Below are 26,530 nucleotides of genomic sequence, written 5' to 3'. Positions count from 1 at the left end.
AACGCATTCTTTCGACTGCATATGCACATACCATCAGCCGCACACCATAGGCCGTATCACCGCATGCCCTCGGCCGTATACTTTCGTGTAGCAAGGCCACCGCATGCCCCCAACGCATAGCACTGCCACATGACATCAACGCATAGCACCGCCACATGTCATCAACGCATAGTACGGTCACATGACATCAACGTATAGCAGCGCGCGTATGTCATCAACACATCCCTTCAGCCACAAACCATCGGCCACATACTCTCGCATCCAACGCATCCATCGCGTCTGCCTCCATCGCCACATGCCATCCATAGACGCATGTCTCGCACCACGTCATCGCATGCCCTCGTATCACCGCATGCCCTCGCACTACCGCAACCTACCAACGATTCTTCTTCAGTCGCATAGACGTATACCATCATGTCTAACGCATCCATCGCAGTCGTCGCACCTCATGCATTGATCTAACCTCCAAAAGCAGTGGTTGCCGCATGCGTTAGTCTTGGCCCTGCTTCAATCTCTCTCCATGCCCAAGTAACCTCTCAAAACTTTATGGCCAATGCATGGCACCACATTAATGCATTGTCCAACACTTGGCCATTTTTCTCCTTGGCTTCCAACGCATGACAACATTTGGCCATTTTTCTCCTTCAACGCATGACAATTTTTCTTCTTGGCCCTGCATCCAACCTTATAAACGCATGGTTGCCTTCTCAACTTTGTACGCATGGGTCCTTTTTTGACCTTACACTTAGCCAATATTTCATCAATTAATGCTTAACTCAAAACTACTCAAGGAAAATCTATTCAACACTTAGAAATTTTCTTCTCTTCAACATAGGATTTAACTTTCACTTAGTTAATTTCTTTTAACACCTGCTTAAGTAAGGAAAATAAAAATCTGGGTTTCATATACAGTATGCCATGTAGATTTAAAATCATACCATAGAAAGCATCTTACATGCATTGAAAGTATGTTATAAAATGTTATAATATATAGTATGCATGTTTAGAGTTTCTTTTATTTAATATAAATGTTATATTAAATATTGAATGCCTTTGATGTATGTTGTGGATGTTTAACATGTCTAAATTTTGTAAGCTGTTATAAAATTGAGTTAGACATTTGAAATCCGTAACAGGAATAGTTGCATGCTCACGTAGGTTAACCACTCGTTTTAATAGTTAAAATAGGTCATTAAACTTATAAAACTCGGGTTACAAACTCAATTGGTATATAATCCTGTCGAAGGCTGGAGGTATTTAAGTTGACGGTCTATGGAACACCTTCTACCTGGGGATTATGACTGAATAATTGAGCATTATTAACCAGTTTTATGAGCAATACGTGAGCGATGTAAGGTTTTAAAACTAGTTTATCATCTAGACATCGTAAGTTAAATCCAATTATAAATGTTATACTTGGATAGACACCTAGACTTAGGTTGTTTGATTAGTCGAAACAAGCCTAATAAACGAATACCTTATTTAATCATTAGAACACTTTAGTGGGAGTTTAGTAACATATATGATATGCTCTTAGAACACTTCAGTGAAAATCAAATAATGTATATGATATGTTAGATTACTTCAGTGGGAGATTAATAAACATATATGATATGATTATTTCTAGCTCTCACGTCCCTGAGAGTTCACAATCAAAATTCATGTGGCACTTCGTGTCACCTTGGGAGTGACCTCCATTCGGAAAGTGTTTACATGAATTGAGATTTTGGTGAATGGGGGAAGTCGTTCATTTTAAAATCAAACATGATGTTTCGATTTTAAAATTTTCACGTTCTCAAGATATTCACACCGAAAGGTTCATGCGGCACTTCGTGTCACCCTGGGAGTGACCTCCATTTGGACAGTGTTTGCGTGAATTGATCATGGTGAATGAGGAGAAGTTGTTAACTGGAAAATCAAATATATGATATATTGATTTCAATTCTCATGTCCCTACATAATTCCCATCGTGAGATCCGTGTAGCACTTCATGTCAACCTGGGAGTGACCTCCATTTGGAAAGTGTTTGTCATAGATCAAGTGAATAGGGGAAGTCGTTCATAGTAAGTGGGTGAAGGATATGTGTCAACATATCCTACGGTCTCTTCTGTTGGTTTGAACCGTCAGATTCTTATATTGTGCCTGCTTGTCATCTTTAAGTAGGCCTCGCTAGTCGTATAACGATGGCTATCTCCTTGGAGGGTTTTAACATAGGATTCGAAACAACTCAAACTCCAAAAATGGATAGGATTTCTAAAGTCGGTTTCAACTTTGACTTTCCACTTCAGAAGCATTGTTGGGATCGGACTTCTGAGGTTTGAAAATAGGGGGTTACAGTTACGGAATTACTAAAGAGTTAGTAATTTCTGACCGAAAACGGTAGCTAAATGACTATCGGAATATGAGTTATTATGGAGATAGTATTTAGTCAAGAATGTCTTGCCGTAGTGTCGTTGCAAATGGGTATATTATTACTTTGCTAAAACTTGATTGGGTTAAAAAAATTTATTTATATATTTCAGAATGACAAGTTCACTAGTACAATTATTGGCCTCTGAAAAACTAATTGGGGATATTATGCAACCTGGAAATCAAATTTGAATACTATACTGGTGATACACGATTTACGGTTCGTCTTAATAAAGGATTGTCCTCCCATTCCAAGCTCTAACACAAATCGAACTGTTCGGGATGCATACGATAGATGGATCAGGGCGAATGACAAAGCTCGTGCCTATATCATTGTCAGCATATCTGATGTTTTGGGAAAGAAACATGAGGATATAGGTACTGCCAAAGAGATTATTGAATCTCTATGAAGGATGTTCGCGCAACCGTCCTTCTCCCCAAGGCATGATGCTATTAAGTACGTTTGCAGCTGCTGCATGAAAGAGGAGGCTTCTGTTCATGAACATGTCCTGGACATGATGGTTTACTTCAATATGGCATAAGTAAATGGTGCTTTCTTTGATGAGAGAAGTCAAGTCGATTTTATTCTAGAAGCTCTTCTGAAGAGTTCTCTACAGTTTTGCACGAACGCTCTCATGAATAAAATTGAATACAGCTTGACTACTCTTCTGAATTAGCTACAGGCTTACCAGACAATAGTGAGAGCTAAAGGTCTGGAACCAAAAGTACACGTTACTATCGCTGAGAAGAGAGGAACTTCCTCCAAAAAGCCTGATGTTGCTTCCTCTTCACATAGTAAGAGTATTTCTGTTAAAAAAAGCAAAGGGAAAGGGAAGAAGAAAACTGCTAGGAAAAAAGGCAAGCTAACGTTGTAGACAAAGGAAAATGTTTCCACTACAACAAAGAAGGGCACTGGAAGAGAAACTGCCTTCAATACCTTGCTGAGAAGAGAGCAGAGAAAGCAAAATAGGCAAACTAGTTTCTGAAGATTGCTTCTATCCTCAAATTAATCAGTGGGAGATGTTGTTGTCTGAAAATAATCTTATTTGCTTTTGTTATCTTGTAAAGAACAAATTGTATATATTTTTGTTGTAAATGAAATGTTCATTTTCGAAAATTATGTTTGTTTTATCTCATAGAGACTTCTGTTAAAGAACCAACCTAGTTAAAAGCCATTTATAAATATTCAGATATTTAAAACGGCTAGAATTCAATTAAAGCAAGTAGTTATTTAACCTAAATGATAAGTTTAGAACACTTGAAACGTTCAATGTGTACAAAATTTGTTAGGTGAAATAAAACCAAAAAACTTCGATTGGATCAAAGTATAGAAAGTTTGAGATTTCTAGGTCTATTTGATAGAACATGAAATCCAGTGGCAAACTTTCTAATTGCCTTAGATTGTTTTCTCAACAACATTCCAATTATTGAAATACTGTTCCAGATCACCTTGTATTATTTGTTTCCATAAAAACTTGCATATATTAACAAAGAGTTATTGAATTAACACTGTAAATAACAGTTGTTTAAAATAGGTTAGATGCATCTTACTCAAAAAGTTGAGAGTACCTTAAAGTAGTGGGAGGAAAGTATGACTTCCTAGCCATTTTTAAGAAATAAGTGTTGTGAGAATAAGATGCATTCCCCATATAGTTTAAATAAGAAGTCTATTGTACACTAACATGTTTACAAAGATTCTCTCGGCTAAACTGTTTGAGAATTTCCTAGTAAGACTAGGAATACCAGGTTAATAACCAAGGGCAAGTGAGAGAAATATCGGGTATGAGATACCGAATGGTAAACCATGGGTATGTGATGCCCTAGTTTATCGTATTTCTCTGTAAAACTCAGAAACTCGATTTTATATATTCAAATATATAAGTTAGCACTGGAGTTGGTCCAAGTGGGAGTTAGTTGGGTTTTATGTCCTAAAACTCGTGGTTTGTAAACAATAAAATTTATTCTGAAAATTCAATAAGTTGTTATTGAAAATATGTATTGCTTATTTCGTTTTAGAAAACCAATAAACTAAAAGACCCATGACTATTACATGAGTACTTGAACTTTATGTGGAGACATAAAAGTGGATCTGGTTCGAGTAAATAGTCAAAATGATCTATAGTATATGAATGATGTTGGGTGCCTTATTCTGGTAACACTATTGGATGCAAGCCACTCTGTAGTTATTACAAAGAGTTGTAAAGTGCAACAGACGATGTGATCATAATTCGTACATGTTATGATATGAGGAGTGGGGGTGTCCAGTGCAATGGATTTGTACAAGATCGGACCATGAAATTAGTCATTCTTACTTTATAACACAATCTACTGTTTAAGACTGACTATTTCAAAGCGATGACCTTGGTAACTTGACCTTATCCTGAACTAACTATGAACTTCTGTTTATTCGGGATTATCCTTAGATTTTCATAGGTGAAGGTTGGCTCAATAACGCCTTCTCAATAAACCTCCATTTCAGGGGTAAGACTGGGTAGATATTTAGGGACATAGGGTGCAAGATAGAATTCACTCCTACCTGCTTTTAAGGATAGTAGAGAGATTGTTCTTATAAGTGCTAACTTCGGGTTTTGAACAAGGGACCTCACCCTCTCATTGGCCCGAGAGAAATTCAGTTTGTTGATCGTATCACAAATCAATTGTTCATTAGAGGATCAGTGGGACTTAAGGAACAAGAGGTAATCTCGGGGGTAAAGAAGACATTTGACCCAGCCGTTAGTACGAACAACCTGTGAAAGGTTAATTTACTAATCATGGTTATATCGAGTGGACATAATATATCTACAGTGAGAGAAGTACAACTATGGACTTTAGTGGAGTGACCCATTAGTTAATGAATGAGGGTTAATTCGGTGTAAGGAGTTTAGCCAATTAATCTCGGATCGTTGGAGCCCATGATCTATAGGTCTGCAAGATCCCCCTACTAGCTCGTAAATGGATTAGTTTTAGAGAACTGTGATAAGTTAAATTGAAACATTCAAATTAGAATTAAGGGAATTAGTAATTATATAAGATATAATTACGCATTTAATTTTAGAATTAAATGGAATTGAAAATTTTAATTAATATTTAAATATGATTTAAATATTAAATACATGAAGATAGAATTTGTGTAAAATTAATTTAATATTTGATATTAAATTAATTAGAATTAATTAAATTAATTATTTATTTATTTATTATTAATTAGAAAATTAATTTATGAATTGTAAAATTAATAATAATTTCAATTTTTGAAATCAAAATTGATGTTGGAAATCAATTTGTAAAATTGGAAAAACACAAAATGAGAAAAGATGGAAAATCTCACTTACCTTCATGAAGTAGCTCACTCAAAACCCATTTACTCTTGCTTTAATTCACCAATCATGAGCTACATCTGATGCAACCTTCTTCTTTGCATGAATGTCCTGCAATAGATAGAGAAAATGGAAGTGGAATTGAGGCATGCGTCAGTTGAATTTTTATAAAAAAAAAAAAATTGAGTTGAAGAAGGTGTTCTTTAAGTTGATGGTGCAGTAAGTTCTTCTCCAAGTTCCCTTCACTCATGCTTATTTTGAGTCCCACAACTCAATCTAAAACTCCAAGAGAATAGTAGAAAAGATCTTGAGGTGGTTCACAACGAGATTTGGAGAAAATTTACAGCTGATTTCGAGATTAAAGAAGTTCAATAAAGGTATTGCTTGAAACCCTCTTATTATTGTATGAGCGTGCTTTATTTACAACCAAAATTAATAAATTAAAATGCTTATTTATCATTGTTGCTTCCACTAAAAAAGTCCTCAAAGGAGGTTAGGAATATATATTAAATATGACTCCCCATCAATTATCAAATATCTTAAACCTTTGATGGACGATGTATTTACTGCACGAGTTGTTGATTGTCATTTTAATGAGACAAATTTTTCAATATTAGGGGAGGAATTAAAAAGTTAGAAAAAGAAATTACATGGAATGTATCGTTATTGTCTCATTTAGATCCCCGTACAAATTAATGTGAACTTGAAGTTTAGAAGATAATTCATTTGAAAAATATAACAAATCAGTTACCAGATGCATTTATAGATACAGAGAAAGAAACTAAGTCACATATTCTAGCTGAAAATGTTCCATAAAAAATGACATCCCAACAAAGTAAGTTATCACTAATGAGTTTGGAACATGCCAAAAGCGTGGTATGTAAGTGGATTCCAACGATAAAAATGCTCAAAAAAAAATTAAAAGTCAAGAAGACTTGATTGAAGATGTAAATATCCATGAAGAAATTCATGACATGACTAATGAGGAATGTGGAATACATAAAAATAATAATGAGATTTTAATAAACTATGTCATGATAGAAAAATATGGACTCAAACTAATGTAGTTATGGATAACATTTGCGTATAATATTGCTCTTGATATTATATCTAAAAATGGTGATTCTGAACCAAAATCTGTTGAAGAATGTCAAATAGAAAAGATTGGCTTTAGTGGAAAGAAGTAATCAAGGCAAAATTAAAATCACTTTCAAAACGTCAAGTTTTTGGACCAGTAGTCTAAATGTTAGAAGGTGTCAAACCTGTGGGATACAAATGAGTATTTATGAGAAAAAATGAAAATAATGTGGTCACAATACATAGAGCAAGACTAGTTGCACAAGGTTTCTCACAAAAACTTGGTATTGATTATGAGGAGACATATTCTCCAGTGGTGAAGGCAATTACACTAAGATATTTAATGGGTTCGTCTGTGTATGAAAGTCTGGATATGCATCTTATGGATATAGTAACAAGTATATGGATCTCTTGATAATGATATTTATATGAGAGTCCCAGAAGGATTTGAGGTAACTAAAACATATAAATCAAATTCTTGGAAATTGTATTCAATAAAGTTACAGAGAACGCTATATGGATTGAAAAAATTAGGACGAATATAGTACAATCACCTGAGTGGATATTTGTTGAAAAAAGATATCAAAACAATCCATTATGTCCATGTGTTTTTATAAAAAAAATCACATTAACATTTGCTATTATAACTGTATATGTTGATGACTTAAATATAATTGGGATTCTTGAAGAGCTTTCAAAAGCAATAGAATATCTTAAGAAAGAATTTGAAATGAGAGATCTCAGAAAAACAGATTTTTGTCTTGGCTTGCAATTGAGCATTTAACAGATGAGATAATTGTTCATCAGTCAACTTATACAAAAAAAGTTTTGAAAAGATATTATATGGACAAAGCACATCCATTGAACATTCCAATGGAAGTTCATTCACTAGATGTCAAGAAAGATATATTTCGACCTCGAGATGATAATGAAGAACTTCTTAGTCTTATAGTACCATATCTTAGTGCAATTGGTGCACTTATGTATCTTGCTAATAATACAAGACCAGATATTACATTTTCAGCAAATTTATTAACAAGATATAGTTCTTCTCTAACAAAAAAACATTGGAACGAAATTAAGCATATACCCTGTTTTCTCGAAGGAATGATCGATATGGGTTTGTTTTATTCAAATAAATCAATTTTTGATCTAATTAGTTATGTAAATTCTAGACATTTATCTTATCCACACAAAGCTAGATCTCAGACAGGTTATCTGTTCATATGTGGAGGAACTGCTATATCATGGCGATCGATGAAACAGACCATAACAGCTACTTTCTCAAATCATGTTAAAATTCTTGTAATTCACGAGACTAGTCAAGAATGTTTATGGTTAAGATCATTGACTCAGCACATTCATGGAACATGTGGTTTGTCTTCTTGAAAAAAACTTCCAACAATATTATATGAAGACAACACAACATGCATATCCTAAATCAAATGAGGAAATATTAAAGGAGATAAAATAAACATGTTTCACCGAAACTTTTCTACACTCACAATCTTAAAGAAAATGGTGATATCACTATATGAAAATTTGTTCGAAGATAACCTGGAAGACTTATTAACAAAGGGATTGCCTACTACAACATTTGAAAAATTGGTGTACAACATTAGAATGCGGTGACTCAAAGATCTCAAGTGATATTTCCATGAGGGGAAGTAAATATATCTTTTAAGAGTATTAGATTATATGAAATATATTTTTTTTTTCCTTCACTAGGATTTTTTTTTCCAATGTTTTAATGAGGCATATTTCATAGGTATTAATGAGCATATTTGGTGGATTTTGAAAAATACACATATTGGTTGATCAATCCAAAAAGATTGGAGAAAGTGGAGAAATCCACTCTTTTGTTATTTCATTTACTTTTTATTATTTATTTATTCTATATATTTATTCTATATTATATTATATTATGTTTATTTATTTATTATATATTATTATATTATATTTTCTCCATATTCATATTCTCATTGTGCGCCGCTGTGTCCAAATTCACAACAAGATTTTAAGTATTTTCTTTTATAACTTTTCACATTATTTTTATTTGTCAATTTTATGAATACATCTAACTTCTTCATTTTTAAATATCATTTAACTTTTGAAATTACGTTTTTAATTATGATTAAAAAAATATTTTAAGAAAATTACGATAAAAAATAAAGTGTTAATTTTATTATTACTTTTTGGTAATTTAAAAAACTTAACAAAAGTGTTCACATTAAAAATTTCATATTGTAGTTTTTATGATCAATTTTAATGATTGCGTAAAAAACTGTATATGCATATATCTAGATTTTATATCTATTTTATTTTTGTCCCTCAAATTTTAAACATTTTATTTTATTTTATTTTATTGACAATTCTTTTATTTTTATTTGAAGTTGCATATATATATATATATATATATATATATGGTGCAATAATATTTAATATTTATATTAAACTCGTCATGACGTGTATTTTATTTACTCACTTTAATGGAAAAAAAATGTAATGCAACAAATTATAGGAATGTGTACATGCTATAAAAGAGATACCTAAATATGAATAGAACATATACAAGCTGTAAAGACAAATTTTTTCAACAATGACCATAATTTAAAAAAAAATAATAATGTTTCATTACCAACTATTAAAATATATTAACATTGTAATGGGTAGTTAAGGGTTGGGGAAAATCAAATAAAGAGAGAGGAGGGAGAGAATCCTGTGTGGAATTTAAATAGTAATGGGTGAATTTTAATTGAATTTTTCTAAAAATGAAAAACATACACGTGAGATAGAGGCGAGAGAGACTGAGGTTGCTTATGATTGTGAGTGTGTAATTAGTGAATGCGTAGGGTTCAAGGTTAATTTAGACATTAAAATATACAAGGCTAAAATTGTTCGATAAAAGTTTATTTCCATATTCGTATTTTTATATATACTAATTAGAAATACGTGTTCAACGTATTTCATAATGTTGAAAATGAACTAAGTTAAAATAAGAACTTTAACTTGACAATCATTTTTATCTTCATATACTTTTTTTAAAAGATTTCATAGTACTTAGCGTAAATTTAAATTAATATAGTTTTTAATTTTTTTTTTTTTTTTTTTTTAAGTTTTCTAATTAAATTTTTGATCTCTTGGCTTAAATCTTTTGAAAGCGAGAAAACACACAAACTAATAATTTTTGCATTTATAATAAGAAAACTTTAAAATGAAGCTAATCACTTCTGTTAGTAATAAAAAAAAACCTATTTCCAATATACTTATTTCTAATGTTTAACTTTATTTCTCAAAGGAAAAGGACTATTTTTTTTCTATTTTTTATTTTAAAAAAAAGTTATACGACTCAATCCCCCATAAAAGGTTAAAAATACAAGATTAAAAAATGTCCAAAGTAGAAGAATTGTAGCTCATGTAGTTGAAAAAACTTAAAAGGTTAAAGAATAAGAAAAAATCAATAAAAAAAAATAGAGTGAGCGGGTTCTAAACTCATTGGTGTGTATTTACAAAAATTAAAAAAAATGAAAAGAACTATAAAAATCATAAAAAGAGTCCATCGCTCTCTTCTCCATCAATTTGTCGACCTCTAAATTACTTGAACCTTAGAAATTTATTGAACTTCAAGAGTAAAAGAACTTTTTTCAATATGTGAGACTCAATTAAGTGAATTTAGATGTATGAAAAAGTAGCTACGAAAGTATGTAAAAGAATACATTAAATCATTCTATATGTTTTTATAAAATTGAAAAGTGGAAAAGTTGAAAAAGATTATTAAACAAAAAAAATAAAGGTGATATATTCTAGACCTAGAAGAGAAAGAAAAAGAAACGCCCATAAAGATGCGAATGTTGCAACAAATTTCTAAAAAAAAGAAAAAGAAAAACCAAATTAAAAATAAAAAAAAAAAAAAATAAGCAAATAAGTTGTATAGTGTCTATTAACAAAATGAAAAGAAAAAAAAAAAAAAGAAAAGGGAGAGCAATGAAAAATAAGGGTTGAGTTTAACAACAAAATTTAGATTTCAAATTATAATTTATTTTATTTTCAATTAGATTATATTTAAATGATAATAACACGAGATTTAAAAAACAAAAAAAAAAAAAAACTCATTATCATGAACGTGAATTCCGATTTATAATGAGATTATATAATGTTTTAATATGAAATTAATTAAGATATCACTTTCTTTATAACATGTTTATTTTTTTCCCTTTATTTAACCCGAAGTAATTATTGGAGATAAAATGTGATTTTTTAAAAAGATTTTTTCTACATAGAAATTATCTAATAAAATGTAGATTTTTACCTTTTTTTTTCTTTTAAAGAGTGAAGGCCAAAAATAGGGGAATTTCCCTTCTTTTTACATGTGCTGCTTCAAAAGAGGGAAAAATGAATTTTTTTTTCTTTCAACCTGTGAAAATAAAAAGTAGGAAAAATAATCTTTTAAAAAAAAAATAGGAAAAAATAATTATTTTCTTAATGATTTTCAAATGTAAAATTATTGAAGATATTTTAAGAGGGACAAAGTAAAAATCAGATGTTTATCCCCTACGACTCTTTTAAATAGATATAGATTATTCAGTCTACTATCTCATAACACAACAATAAATATGGATTAAAAACTTTGATGCATCTATGAATAGAAGATTAAATGCAATAGCAGTTGGGAAAGGTTAAAAAAAGTTTAAAACAAAATCATCACGTGCTATAGAAAAATTCATGGATTCTTAACAAAGTAATATTAAAAAAAAAAAAAAAAAAAAAAAAAAAAAAAAAAAAAACTAGACTTGGACCAAAAAGCTATATTGTAACCTTTATCAAACAAATGGGGATGTAGCTCACATGGTAGAGTGCTCGCTTTGCATGCGAGAGGTATGGGGTTCGATACCTTGCATCTCCAAACCACAAATTTTACATTTTCTCATCTTAATATGATTGAAGAGTGTGTCTATCTTTTCCTCATTTTTGTTATTTATTTTTTAAAAAAATTGGTATGCAGATCATAAATTGAATCAAAAAGTAAATTTTAGAATATTGAGTACATGTCCACTTTGATCAAATCTAAAGTTTAGTTCTAGATTAATAATTTTTTAAAAAAATAATATTTTTGAATTTCTTCTATTGTGTGATTAGACTGAAACTCAAAAAGATAATGTATTCAAATATTCCTCCTTTAATTACACCATATACTCTATTCAATTTGAGTTGTGTTGGAGTTTATATTTGACAATAAAAATTACACTATAAATAAATTATGTATTAATCGAATAAATCCATGGAACGAATAAATAAATTAATCCAATAAATCTCCCAGAACCGAACATTTTTGTACGCCGTCGTTTAAACAGGTAGCCGAAAGTAGGTATCAAACGAGAGTAGAACAAGCGGAAGTGTTGGGATCAAACAGCGCCGGAAGCAGATATTTCCGGCCATTCCGACCATTGGCATTGTAACTCCTTCCGGTGACGGAATCAACAAGAAGCTCCCCAGGAAAGCCAGGGTAAGAACCCTTGGCAAAGATTCCGGTACAGGCCGACGCCGCCTCCAGCGGAGCTTCCTTAGGACCCTGATAGAACCCATTCCCAAAGGGATTGGTAACAGTCCCAGCGAGAAGAGCGGCGAGGTTAATCACAAGACCGTCCATCCCGACGTCGTTGTTGGGTGCGACCAGCGGCGGAGTCTGGGGGCCGTACAGGGGCTGGTGGAAGGGCCAAGCGCAGTAACCAGGACATTGGGTTTGGGAATTGCCCACCCAAATGTATGCAAATCTGTGGGGCTTTCCGTTGATGGGAGCTCCAAGAGAGGATCCGTGGGAGCCGCATTTGTTGAAACAGAATCCGTCGACGGTGACATCGGGGGCGGTGAAGACGAGATTGATTGCATTGGTCTGGCCACCCTTGGAAGCGAGAGCGAGAATGTGGGAATTGGTAAGAGATTTGCCAAGGGAGTAATCGGGGAGTTGAATTTGGGAGGCTAATGAGAGAGAGAGGGGTTTGGAATTGGAGTTGGTATAATAATTGTGAATGGTGTTCCACCAAGTGGAAACAGAGGGATTTGGAGAGATGGGTTTGGAAGAAGAAAGGGAAGAGAGGAAATCGATGACAATGGCTTTTTGGGAAGCCTTGAAATTGCCATACCAAATGAGATTAAGGGATATGTCGCCGCTGAGAAGAGGGCCGTTGTGGTAATGGAAGAGAAGTTGTTGAGGTTGGGCATTGGGGAATGATCTAGTAGATGAGGAGAAAGGAAGTAAAGAAAGGAAGAGAGGAAGAAAAATGGAGAATGCCATTGAACAAAAGTGGGTTTGAAGTTTGAAATTTGAAGAGGAGAGAAATGGGAGTGTGTGTATTTGTAGTTGGGGGATCCAGTGGGTAGAGGAGTTGGTTTTGGGTTGGGGATTAAGTTTTTTGTTTGAGAATATCATCATAATACAGCTCAGCAGCAAAATGGAAATGGACAAAGAGGAAATATTAAAAAGTTGGGACTGAGGTAGGGAGAATCTGTTGTATTACTTTAATTTGAAAATTGAAATTTTGGTGGATGGAAAGAAAATAATGAAAGAGAGAATTAAAGAAATGGGTGTGTAAGTCAAAATAAGTGAGGAGTTGGATACAGCCATACAATTACAGGCAGGAAAAGAGAGGAACAATCTAGGGGAATGCCTAATTCAACAGCTCTTTTTTTTTTTTTTTGTCAAACTACTTTTTTTTTTCTTTTTTCTTTTTCCTTTTTAATTTGTCAATTTCACCTTTCATTATTTTGTTTTAAATTTAATTCATTACTCCTACCATTTGCAATAATAATAAATCATTGCTTCAATTACAAGTTTACTTTCTATGTGTGTTTTTCTTAGCCCAATAAACTTTTAATTATATATATGTTCACAGGTGGCTCTACGATAAAGAAAAAAATATCTAGTAAATTCCTAAACTTTAATGTTTTGTATAAAATGTGAAACATCTCTAACTTTCACTTTTAGATAATTCTTAAAGAATGACTACTTCAAACTTTTCTCTTGGAATAATGAACCATTAGAAAAAAGAAAACTAGTATTTTTTTTTTATTATTATTATTTTTTTGTTTGGGACTCTTTCGACTTTTAGATAATATGAAGTTATAGTTTTACCTTAAAGGGTCGTTTGACGCATAGGTTTGGAATCTTAAACCTAAAAATGTTAAGTTTAGGGATTATGCCAGGAGGTTTAAGCAATCTGAGTTTAAGAAAATTGTGTTTGGACCGTAGGTTTTGGAAGTCTGGGTTTAAGAAACCGGTGTTTGGAGTGCAGACTTAAATTGCCTGAGAATGAAGTGCAAATTTATAAATTTTTAGTTCGTGAAATATTTTCTTTTGTTTAATCATTAGTTAGATTTTAGATTAGTTTACAATTTTGTTATCTTAATTATTTTAATATAGTTAAATTTAAAATAAACTAAAAAAAATTTAGAATAATATTTTTTTAAAAAAGTTGAAATAGAGATTTTGACTAAATTTATAATTTTATTTAATATATTGTATTAATAATTTTATATTTTAATTTTCCTAGACTTTGAAATAAAATTTGATATACTTTTGTCACTTTAACTAATTTGAAAATGATCATTTTTTTTTACCATAATACACTAACTTGAAATTAAAATAAACTACTATTTTAATATTAAATTCAATTATTAAAAAACTATACTTTTTTTTTAATCAAATTACATTTGAGGAATAAAAAATCATAAATTTTGAGTTTTAGTTTTTATTTGGTCGCTAAGTTGTTTTTGTGGGGTTTTAGGTCTTAAAACTCATAGATAGTAGAAGTAATTAATTGACCGTCATCAATAAAGTGCTATCGATGTTGTTTCAATAAATATTATTGATTGTGTTATATTCTATTTTGTCTTGATAACCTTAAATCCAATATACTAACATCCAAGGTTGTCTTATGAGTCTTTAGTATGTGGAGACATACACGAACCAATGTTTGAGATACATTCTAAAGGGTCAATAGTATAGGGATGAGATTGTGTACCTTATCCTGGTGACACTATGGATACGACCCACTTTGTATTTGATATAAACGCAATGATCAAACGTGTTCGTGTAAGTGACATGCGAGTGGGGGTATCTTATGCAATGAGTTTGCATAAGACTGAATCACAAAATAGTAACCATTAGATGTAATAACGTTGACTAATTAGGTTTCTATTTCGATAGGATGACCTAAGCAACTTAGTCTTAATCCCGAGTATATTATGAACTCCTGTTCACGAGGGATTGTCCTTTGATTTGTATTGGTGAAAGTGACCAATTTGCCGACTCAATAATCCTAACATTTGGGGGACAAGACCGAGTAGGGAGCTGGGAACATAATAATACAAGATAGAGTTCACTCCTTCCCAACTTTATGATAAGTAGATGAGTGTTCCTTTGAGTGGTATTTTCAGGACTTGAACAAAAGGTCTCACCCTCTCATTGACCTTGATTAAAAAAAAAAAAAGCACACACACGTATTGCAATTCATTTTTATTTAAATGAATAAAAAAACACACATGTATTTTTTCAGAAATTCATTTTTATTTAAACATTTTTTATTGAAAAAAAATTCCTTAAAATAAAAAACACACATGTATTGCAATTCTCTCTTAAAAGTGTTTTTATATACAAATTTTTCTAGTTTGTTATATACTAAGGGTGTTTTTACTAATGTTTTTCAAGGTTGGTTGGTGGCGGTCGCTGGAGGTAGCAGTTGGAGGTTGGCCAACGGAGTTGGTGGCCGAAATTTTGCTAGTGTAAGAGGAAGTGGGATTGCTAAAGGTTGGTCGATAGTGGTTGGAGTTGGTCAACAGCGGTCGCCGAGGTGGTGGCCAGAGTTGGTCGGCGATGGTCACTAGAAGGTGGCAGTTGGAGTTGGCAAACGGTGGTCACCAGAGGGTAGCGACCTTCGGAGGTTGATCGATGTATTTCCTATATTAAATTAGGGGGAAAAAAGAAGAAAGGGGTAATTCATAGGTTTGATAGTGTTACTATCAAACACATGGAAAAAGTATTCATGCCCCAAATAAGAGTTGGGCTTAGGATGCCTAATCCATCAAATCCCAACACTTGAAACAAATACCCCCATAAATGTGTTTGAGGCAAGGACTATTCTTAGACTGTAATAACCATTACAGTCTTACAATTACAAAAAATATTGGGACTATTTCTTACAATTACATAGATGACTCTTTTCAAAATGCATTTGAAAAGTGATAAGATGAGTATATATATATATATTATCAAACAATTGTAATAGGAGTAAGTAAAATGAGTGAGGACATAAAAGTAATCTTAGGTTAACATTACATTCATCAACAATAGGTAAGAAAGAAAAGTAGTTTTGTCAAAGGGACCTTTAATATTAATATTGTTGTTTTCAAAACTTATTAGAGAAATATTATTGTTTTGAAACTTATTAGAGAAATATTGTTGTTTTGGGAGTTTGAGGCTAGAAGTCGAGGGTTGAGGATTCGACTAATGTAGAGGTCGAACATTGAGAACTCGACAAACAAACAAAAACTTGGAAACAATACATAAATTAGGGTTGTCGAGGGTTGAAGTTTCGACAAACAAAGAAACACTTTAGGGTTGTCGAGGATTGAAGTTTTGACATACATGGAAATCTCGCTAATTTTGTGATGAGGATCTCGCTCTAGAAGGGAATCTCGCTAATTTTATATAGTCTTGACATACATAAGTCGAAACTTCAACCCTCGACAAGGAAGATAAGTGGGTGAAGCAGATTGTAAGAGAGAGCGAGATTGTAGGAGAGAGCGAGATTTAAAGCGAGATTGTAGAAGAGAGCGAGATTGAAGGAGAGAACGGTCATGACTAATGCTCTTTACACAATCAAGATAAGCTTAATCTAATTAATCCTATGCAATCATCCCATATCTTCAACATTTCTCATACATATGTTGTTAAAAGGTTTTAATTAATTTAATCATAAGAACTATCATAAGAACTATCATTAATGGATGCTATGTTATCACTAATTAGTACACTTTGAATTAACTCAAGATGTTACATATCTGTAAGGTAAAATGTTCAAATTTCCATCTTTTATATAATTAAACTAAAAACAAAGGTTTTGTTATGCAAGTTACCACGCTCGAGAATGGACTTTCATCTAACATGATTTACATACAAACAAAATAACCAAAATTCTGAGAAAATAATGATAAATTCTCTCAGTAGGTAACAGCTGAGATAAATTCAATGATCGAATAAAATGGCAAAAGATTGATTCTTAGAGATGGGTTTGTATATTACTTCCATTGGAGCTTCCATTCTCAGAGATTGTAGGAGAGAGCGAGATTGTAGGAGAAAGCGAGATTGTAAGAGAGATCAAGATTGAAGGAGAGAGCGAGATTGAGAGTATCTCGCCGGTCACCAGAGTGATGTACGATGACTGGTTAGAAGTTTGTCAACTGTACCTCGGTGCGACCCCACCTGCCGACAAGATTAAAGGATTGAGGTTAAGTTTAATATGGTTAAGAACACAATTTTGTCAGCTCACAGATGATGCAGACGAGGAAACCGTCATAAGATATGTGCGAGCATATATACTACAAATGATGGGTGGAATTCTGTTTTCAAATAAATCAAGCCATTTTGTTCACTTTATGTTCCTGCCACTGTTAGCTAACCTCCATGATGTGGGGCGGTACTCGTGGGGTGGAGCATACTTGGCATGGTTGTATAGACAACTATGCAAAGCAACAAGACCTGAGGTTCGAGAGATAGTTGGGCCTCTCATACTTTTGCAACTATGGGCTTGGGAGCGATTTTCGACAATGGATCCACAGCTACATGTTAATGACCTTAGTTAGTTGGACAAGCCTACGGTTCTCGGTATGTTGTTTTAATTCAATTTAATTTTTATATCACTGATCTAGTTAATTTAAATTCTAAATTATCAATTTAAAAATTTAGGTGGAGAGACAAATTTTGTGTGACTAGGACAACCACACATGTAGTCAGCCAGTATAGATACATGTTTGATTTGCTTCAACGTACATTACACTGAACCTAATTGATTATTTTATACACATTTTTATTGTATTTGTCTTTAATATTCTCTAATATAATATTTTGTGTTTCAAGTTATTTGGGAGTCGTACAAAATTATTATCCATACTTTGCCTAATTTTTGTACTAATGGTCAAAACATATGGCGGACGATGAGTCCTCTAATATGTTTTCACATTGGTGAGTGACATCTTCCTGACAGGATGATGAGACAATTCGGTTTTCAGCAGGATGTCCTATCGCCTTGTAATACTGAACCCATACTGCATGATATTGACCTAAGGACTGGAGATTGGTCCAAAAAAGTTGCACATTTGGTAGTGCGATGGCACTATCGTGCAAGGTTTATTGCAGTAGAAGTTTCTCTTGAACAGTTTGACACAGATGTCACTCCAGATTATATTCATTGATATAATAATATCACAAGGCGCTACGTCACTCATTCGGGAGCAGCTGTAGGTCATCTGGTAAATGAATATTATCTAATTATTTTTAATTTAAATTTATTTTAAATATTGTCTATGTTTTTATAATTCACAGAGATCTAACAATCGTAGACTCCGTGAGTTTGCGAATGATCCGAACCAGGTTCTTGCTATATGTAGTGACAACCAAAGCTATATAGAGGAAATTCATTATATGTACGATATACCTATTGTTCCTCCACTAGCTCCTAGACGTATAGGACCTGTTCGGGAAGAGGATGAGTTTGATGAGATTGCACATAATGTGGAAGAGTTGCCCCCTATGATGCAGACGCAAAGTCAAACTGATTATGTTAGTCCGATGATGATGATGCCAGCATTTGGTTCAGGACATTATGACTCAGAGGCTGGTCCTTCGTCTTCATACGTGCATGGACATGGGCAGGGTCGTGGAGAGCATAAGGAATATTTATATTATGAAGCGCCTGCAAAGGTACCAGAGCAACATCAAGAAGAACCCGAGCAACCTCAAGTTCGAAGTCGACGACGACAACCAGCTCGAAATCGACGACGTCCGCCTTGTGGGACACATTGATTTTTGTAATTATTTTTATATAAATGAGATATTTAATTTACATTTTTTATTTTTATGAGATATTATTTTTTAAATTTATTCTTTTTATATATTATGAATAGTAATTATTTTGATATAGAAGCTTTTAAATGTCACTAACATAAATAATAACATCAGATAGTCTAAATTTAAAAAGTTAGGTAAAAAAAACTTCAATATTCATATTTACATATTTTAGATAATAATTTGGGGATAATAAATCAAATCAACATTCAAAACCTTCACATGCAAGTCTATAAATAAGATTAATTGAATAAAGAACAGAAATTTTAATCACAATAGTGAGGTCAATAGTTCAAAAGATTTTACAGTAATGATCTTGGATTCCTTTTGTACATTTGGTACCGAGATTTTGATGGAGTTTTTTTTTTCTTTTTTATTTTTAAATTATAAATAATAAAAAATATTTTTAATTTTTTTTTTATAAAATGGAAAATTAAAAAAAAAAAAAAGAAGAAAGAAAGAAGAAGGTGGAATGGGGAATTAAATAAAGAAAAAAAAGTGAAATTTGTACGGATATCTCACTCTCGCTCAAAATCTCGCTCTCGTTCTCAGGATCTCACTCTCGCTCTCAAGATCTTGCTCTCGTTCTCAGGATCTCACTTTCTCTCAAAATCTCACACTCTCTCAAAATCTCACTCTCTCTCAAAATCTTGCTCTCTCTTACTCTTCCCTCTTTTGTTCTCTCCCAATACAAAATTATTTATAACATATTAAATAATTATGAGTGTTATGAGGAAGGTCTTTCGTTCTCTCCATATCAAATCACTTGAGATGAAAAAACTACCCTTCATAAAGTTTCCAAAAAAAAAAAATCAGACCAAAAAAGAAAAAAACTGGAAACTCCCAAGTTAAGAAGCTTCGTGCCAGATATGCACCAATGAATGGGTTAGAAAGAATAACATATCAAGCTGAAAACTCCCAAGTTAAAAAGAAAAAAACTGGAAACTCTCGCTCTCTCTCAAAATCTCGCTCTCTCAGATCTTGCTTTCTCTCAATATCTCGCTCTCTCTTTTGCTCTTCCCTCTTTCGTTCTCTCCCAATACAAAATTATTTTTAACACATCAAATAATTATGAGTGTTATGAGGAAGGTCTCCGAAATAAGGAAGGTCTTTCGTTCTTTCCACATCAAATAATTATGAGGAAGGTCTCCGGAATGATAATTAAACAGACTCAATAATAATGTTAGGGCAAGGTCGAGGGTTCAAAGTTCGACGTACAAAAAAATACGAAAGGGAAAGGTCAAGGGTTCAAAATTCGACCTATGTAAGTCGAATTTTCAACCCTCGACTTATTTAAAAAAAAATAAAAAACAATAATATTTTTACAAATAGTTTGAAAACAACAATATTTTTCTAAATAGTTTCTAAAAGGACAATATCCTTTTAATTTTCCCTTTGTCAAAGTTTTTTTTTTCCGAGGGATTATTAGGACCATTTTTTCGAATTTCCCGTCACTCTTATAATTTGCATGATTCGATTTAATTTTATCCTATTTTTGACTTTTTCTTATCTGGTACGCGTTTTTTCTTTTGTTATTTTTTCATTTTGTAGACATTTTCTTTTAAGTGCTTAATTTGTGAAATATCAATTAAAAAAATTTACAAAGATATGATAATAAATAACCTGGCATTACCAAATCTAAAAATTTAAAACAAAGAATTTTTATTCTTTTCTTTCAACATAAAATGTGAAATCGAAAAATACAATAGAAATGGATGAATGATGAAAAATTGAAATTATAAAAGAAATAATAGGCTACGACAAGACAAGCATTAAAAAGAATGAATTAATTGATTGGGAATTATTGACTTAATTTGTACTCTTCGACACCTGGCAACAAGTAGATGATAGAGCGGCGCAGCATTACGCGTTATCCTGCTGTCTCTCACTCAATAAATAACCCCTTTACTCTCCCTTCTTCCCACCACATCACTTCAAATTTCACAATGCCTTCTTCCATTTCCTTCTTTCTTTTCTTCTTCTTACTCTCTTCTTCATTTCACTTCATCTCCGCCGCTAGAAACCCATCTTTCCTCTTCCGTTACCACAACGGCCCTCTTCTCAGCGGCGACATATCCCTCAATCTCATTTGGTATGGCAATTTCAAGGCTTCCCAGAAAGCCATTGTCATCGATTTCCTCTCTTCCCTTTCTTCTTCCAAACCCATTTCTCCAAGTCCCTCTGTTTCCACTTGGTGGAACACCATTCACAATTATTATACCAATTCCAATTCCAATTCCAAACCCCCCTCTTTCTCATTAGCCTCCCAAATTCAACTCCCCGATTACTCCCTTGGCAAATCTCTTACCAATTCCCACATTCTCGCTCTCGCTTCCAAGGGTGGCCAGACCAATGCAATCAATCTCGTCTTCACCGCCCCCGATGTCACCGTTGACGGATTCTGTTTCAACAAATGCGGCTCCCACGGATCCTCTCTTGGAGCTCCCATCAACGGAAAGCCCCACAGATTTGCTTACATTTGGGTCGGTAATTCCCAAACCCAATGTCCTGGTTACTGCGCTTGGCCCTTCCACCAGCCCTTGTACGGTCCCCAGACTCCGCCGCTGGTCGCACCCAATAACGACGTTGGGATGGACGGTCTTGTCATTAACCTCGCCGCTCTTCTCGCCGGAACTGTTACCAATCCCTTTGGGAATGGGTTCTATCAGGGCCCTAAGGAGGCTCCCCTGGAGGCGGCGTCGGCTTGCACCGGAATCTTTGCCAAGGGCTCTTACCCTGGCTTTCCTGGGGAGCTTCTTGTCGATTCCGACACCGGAGGGAGTTACAATGCCAATGGTCGGAATGGACGGAAATATCTGCTTCCGGCGCTGTTTGATCCCAACACTTCCGCTTGTTCTACCCTCGTTTAATGCGAAAACGATGGCGTATAGAAATGATCGGGTTTTGAAGATTAATAGGATTCATTCATTTATTCGTTCTATGGGGTGTTTTTTTTTTTTTTTTGGTATATTTGATTAATACAGATACATTATTATTATTATTATTATTATTTGTAACCACAATTTTGTGAATCATTTTTAAATAAAAACTAGTATTCAAATTCAAATCTCAAGTTCTTATTTCAATATTGATTGGTAGTGGTCAAAATGGTATTGACATGATCTATGTTTCTAATGACCAGAGATTGAATCTCGCACAGTAATTGTTCTTAAAAAAAAAATCTAGCATGAAGGATGTTGATTCCCACCAATAATTTAGTTGCTTACAATATTGTTCCTAATATTAAAAGAGTGGTTAAATTTTTTTAATTCAACTTTTTATATGAGAATATAAAATTTCAAAATACCTATTCTTGATAATCTTCAGATTTGTGGATTCAAAAACAAAATAAACTGAAGAATAGCAGTTCGATAGAGAGCTATTATATTCGAATGAGGGAGAACAATATGATTTCATGATTTGTGCTTCTATCAAGTTGGAATATTTTGGAGAAAATTTAAAATTTATATTTAAAAAATGTATGAGAAGATTAATGGAATAAAAGTAGACAAATTTTATACGGATATTAAGTTGAATTACAAATTTTGTTGAAAAACTTTAAAATCTATTTGATCTTAATCTTTTGAAATTATAAATTATGATTCTTGAAGTTTTAAATATTATTTTTTTTTTAAATTCACGAATCTATCTTACATGAAATTAAATATTTAGGATTCTATTTGACATAACATCTAAATTAATATCTGTTGGTATAGGAAACTCACAAGTGAGCTTAGATGCTCTTCTAGAGCATACTCATCTGATCTAGCCTCGTCAATGGAGTTGATCTTTGTGAAAGTATTCACACCGATGTGGTGCCAAGTCGAGTACACTCTAATGCTTAAGTTAGTACATAAAACATTCAGGACAAAAAGAGTTTTAGAGGTTTTCACTTGGAGTTTTCTTACTTATCTCTGGTGAAGTTGTCGAAATAGGGCTATTTTTAAGGTCCTTCCTTTGATACCTGTTTGGAGTTACGTATAACGCCAATGGTGTATCAGGATTTTGATTGTGACTCTCAAGATTTTAGAACACAGTAATGAGCTCAGGTCAATTATTTCTCTTTCAATGTAATCCTTTGAGTGTGACTAGTTGGCCAAGAATTCGATGATCTGTCTTTTTCATTTGATGTATGGTTCCTAAGCCACATCCTAGTTTCCCTTAGGCTTGAGCCTATCTGCAGGTTTTGGGTCTTACCTGATACAACCCTTAATAACATTTAATATATTAATTAATTTTTTTAAAAATAATTTATCTAAAATTTATTAGATAAAACAGAAACTTTAGAGGTTTATTATATATAAATGAGTGAGTTTAAGAACCTATTGTACATATTTAAAATATTTAAGATTAAATAAACACAAACATGACTAAACTTGTAAATCTGTATTCAATGGTTATGAAATGATATAATTACATAGGATAATTGCATGAATAGCAAAAAAGAATATAAAATTTGCAGACGTGTATCATACTTTTTACTTTGGTAGATTTAGCCAAATGTGGCTCGCCCAAGCACTAAAAAAATGTAAAAAATCTATACATTGATATACTCAATATCAAGTATATTTCTTAAGGGGGTATTTGACAACTGAGGAGAGTTGAGTTTAGTTGGTATTTTTTACCAACCAAATGTTTGACAACCAACTTTAAATGTTGGTGGGGTTGAGTTGATTATTTTACTAACTCACCTCAACTCTTCCCCATTCTCTCTCATTTCAATGTTTTTAATAATTCCACCCCCTCGGTTTTCGTTGGCGATTACGGCTACCACACTCCGACAACATACTTCGGTGACCACCTTCGGGTGGCTAACTCCGACAACCAACTCCAATCTCCGACAACCACCTCTAGGGACACTCTGGCAACCAATTCTGACAACCGCCTTGGTAAAAAGAAAATTATGACTTCCTAGTTCGCATAATTAACTTCAACGAAGAACTTCGGACTCTACCAACCACCTCTGACGACAACTCTAGCAACTAACTCCAACGACTACCTTCGCACAAGAAATTTCGGCGACGTACTTTGCCTACCACCTTCTTGTGCCCAACATCCACGACCACTGATAAAAAAAAAAAAGGTAGGTTTAGTTACCCACCATTTTATCACTCTTACTCTCACCCATTTTCCATGCGTTTTCATTACTCTCACAACTCCCTCAATTACTTTGTCGTTTCTTTCTCTCATGCTCTCTTCACATTTGCTCCCTTTCTCTCATCTTCTCTCTTCTTTCGTCGTCTAGTTCGTCTATCTTATTTTCTCTTTTCTTTCTCTATTTGACTCGCATGAGTTTTTTTATTTTCCCTTTTCTTTCTCAACTCATCCTTTCTCTTTTTTTATTTTCTTTCCGTGGCTATTATTTTGGATCTAATTATTCTTCTTCTATTTCATTTTTTCTTAGATCTAAAAAATATTGTATACGACATCCTATTATTGTTCACTAAATAAAAGTTCAACGGTATGTTTTTAAACAACCTATCCCTTGATGTTTTCAAATATTACATACTTCTAATGAAATAATGAAATTTGAAATTATGACTCAAGTTTTTTATTTTTTATTTTTTTAAAGATAGTTTGTACACTGATGCAACATAATAGTAGAAAAAATAGGCATCAATATTTCTAAAATCAATTCACCAGTTTTAGAAAAAGGTAAATCCATATTCCACAAAATTGGCCAAAAAAGACTATCTAATAGTTGCTTTTGTGATTTAAATTGTAAGATTAACATTTAAGTGTCATTCCTTCTATCTAAAACAATGTCGATAATTTCATTTGATGGTACTGACCCTTTCAGTCCTTTTTAATTTTTATGGTAATTAGTGATTAGGTTGGATTTTTTAATGGAATAATTACTTCTATTTGAGTGTTTAAAATTGAATTCAAAATTTTGTGTTCTGTATATGAATACATTATAGAGAATTTCTTATGTTTTGAGAATGGAAAAGAATTGGAAATTTTTTTGTTTTTTTCTTAGAAAAGTTAGAAAAATATGTGTATAGTTGAAAATTAAAATCAACAATAGCAAAAAAAAAAAAAAAAAAAAAAATCAATTTCATTGACAAAAACAGCACAAAATACCCAAACTCAATTCAACTCAACTCTACATCCAAACACAGACAATAATTACCAACTCAACTTAATTCTACACATCAAACACAGACAATGTAACTCTTCAGATAATTTAACTCTCCATATAATAATTACCAACTCAACTCAACTCAACTCTCTGCTTTTATCGCGCGTCAAATGCCCCCTAAGTGATATACTTTATGCGGAATATATATATGATTTACTATTGATAAACTTCATTTTAATTATATTAGCTAATCAAGCATTTACTAATTGGTATTTGATACACCAATGTCTTATATTTGATATACACTTGATATGCTACTAATATATATTTGATACACTACTGATATACACTTCACACACTTGACACCCTTGATACACTTTTGATATATACCTGATACACTTGATATATTTATGATATATTATTGATTTACATTTGATATACTATTGATATACACTTGATATATCATTGATATAACTTATACACTTTATACACTACTGATATATACTTGGTGTACTTTACTAAATTGATATACTTGATATACTATTGATATACACTTGATAGATTTGATTAAACTGACCGTTTCTGAATTATTCCTATTTTTCAAATCCCTTCCATATAGTCTCAAAATCCATTTTCCATTTTCTTTATTCTATATGGATGAATTGGTCAATTAACATACACATATCAATTAAATATAATTTACAAAGTGTGCCATAATATAATATTTCAAAAAGCAACCAATTTCTTGGAGGGATAAGCAAAATAAGGGTTTATGATTAATTTTCTTTTTTATGGAGGAAAAAAAAAACCAAAATTTTTATATGTCTAGAAAATTTTCAAAATCACAATTTTAATCATCTAAACCAAATTTTATCTTCTTTCAGAGGTGTGATTTTATATTTACGAAGATGGGGGATGAGGCGGTTGTTTTTTTGCAATTCCAAATCTTCATGAATTTGTTATTAAATGTAAATGGAAGTTTAAAATTCATCTATTGTCCAAAAGGAGGTCGTGGGTGCTGGAGTTGCATTTATTGCTTTTTCTTTCATATAAAACAGAAGTTTGTTATAGGGCAATTTTAAAATAACAAAAAATGAAAGATCAAAACTAAGAATTTTGCCATACCTACAAAACCTCAAACATAGAAAATAGGGATGAAAAATCCTATTGTTAATTTACTACCCAATGCAATGTCCCTAATTATATTGTTCCATCTTTAAATAACTTCTCATAGTAATTAGTAAGTCCCTCTCATGTCTTGAACAACCTACAAAAAAATATTTTCCATCCATCAAACCTCCATGCTCCAAAGATATAAAATCATCTGCCAACCTCTTCGAATAATTTCTTCCATTTCACATGTCCTAAATGTTATCAACTGAATCTTCATCCTTCCCAAAAACTTATGCTCTGATACAAAGTTGTCACACTCCCTCCTGAACCCGCCTCTTGATCTTGAGAGGAGGCATGAGGATGACAGATACCACCCTTTTGTGATACCTACTGCCCATTTGAATCTTTTACATT

General features: G+C 32.6%; 2 protein-coding genes across 2 annotated transcripts; one reads left to right on the top strand and one right to left on the bottom strand.

Moving 5' to 3' along the window:
* Nucleotides 1-11,941: 11,941 nt before the first annotated feature.
* LOC120086518 (protein PHOSPHATE-INDUCED 1-like) lies at nucleotides 11,942-13,158 on the bottom strand. Its single transcript, XM_039043215.2, has one exon. The coding sequence runs from the start codon at nucleotides 13,093-13,095 to the stop codon at nucleotides 12,172-12,174; it is 924 nt and encodes a 307-aa protein (XP_038899143.1). The 5' UTR covers nucleotides 13,096-13,158; the 3' UTR covers nucleotides 11,942-12,171.
* A 7,684-nt stretch (nucleotides 13,159-20,842) lies between these two features.
* On the top strand, nucleotides 20,843-21,988 carry LOC120086350 (protein PHOSPHATE-INDUCED 1-like). The gene has a single exon (XM_039042962.2). It carries the CDS (start codon nucleotides 20,868-20,870, stop codon nucleotides 21,789-21,791), a length of 924 nt encoding a protein of 307 aa, XP_038898890.1. The 5' UTR covers nucleotides 20,843-20,867; the 3' UTR covers nucleotides 21,792-21,988.
* The last annotated feature ends 4,542 nt before the right edge of the window (nucleotides 21,989-26,530 follow it).

The sequence above is a fragment of the Benincasa hispida genome, chromosome 9 (assembly GCF_027475165.1).
Source record: "Benincasa hispida cultivar pf3 chromosome 9, pf3_genome.v1.1, whole genome shotgun sequence".
Classification (NCBI taxonomy): Eukaryota; Viridiplantae; Streptophyta; class Magnoliopsida; order Cucurbitales; family Cucurbitaceae; genus Benincasa; species Benincasa hispida.
This window is presented reverse-complemented; position numbering and strand designations above follow the sequence as displayed.

What these genes read in the sequence shown, in the direction of transcription:
- LOC120086518 (XM_039043215.2), bottom strand. Translation starts at nt 13,095, where the DNA reads ATGGCATTCTCCATTTTTCTTCCTCTCTTCCTTTCTTTACTTCCTTTC.
- LOC120086350 (XM_039042962.2), top strand. Translation starts at nt 20,868, where the DNA reads ATGCCTTCTTCCATTTCCTTCTTTCTTTTCTTCTTCTTACTCTCTTCT.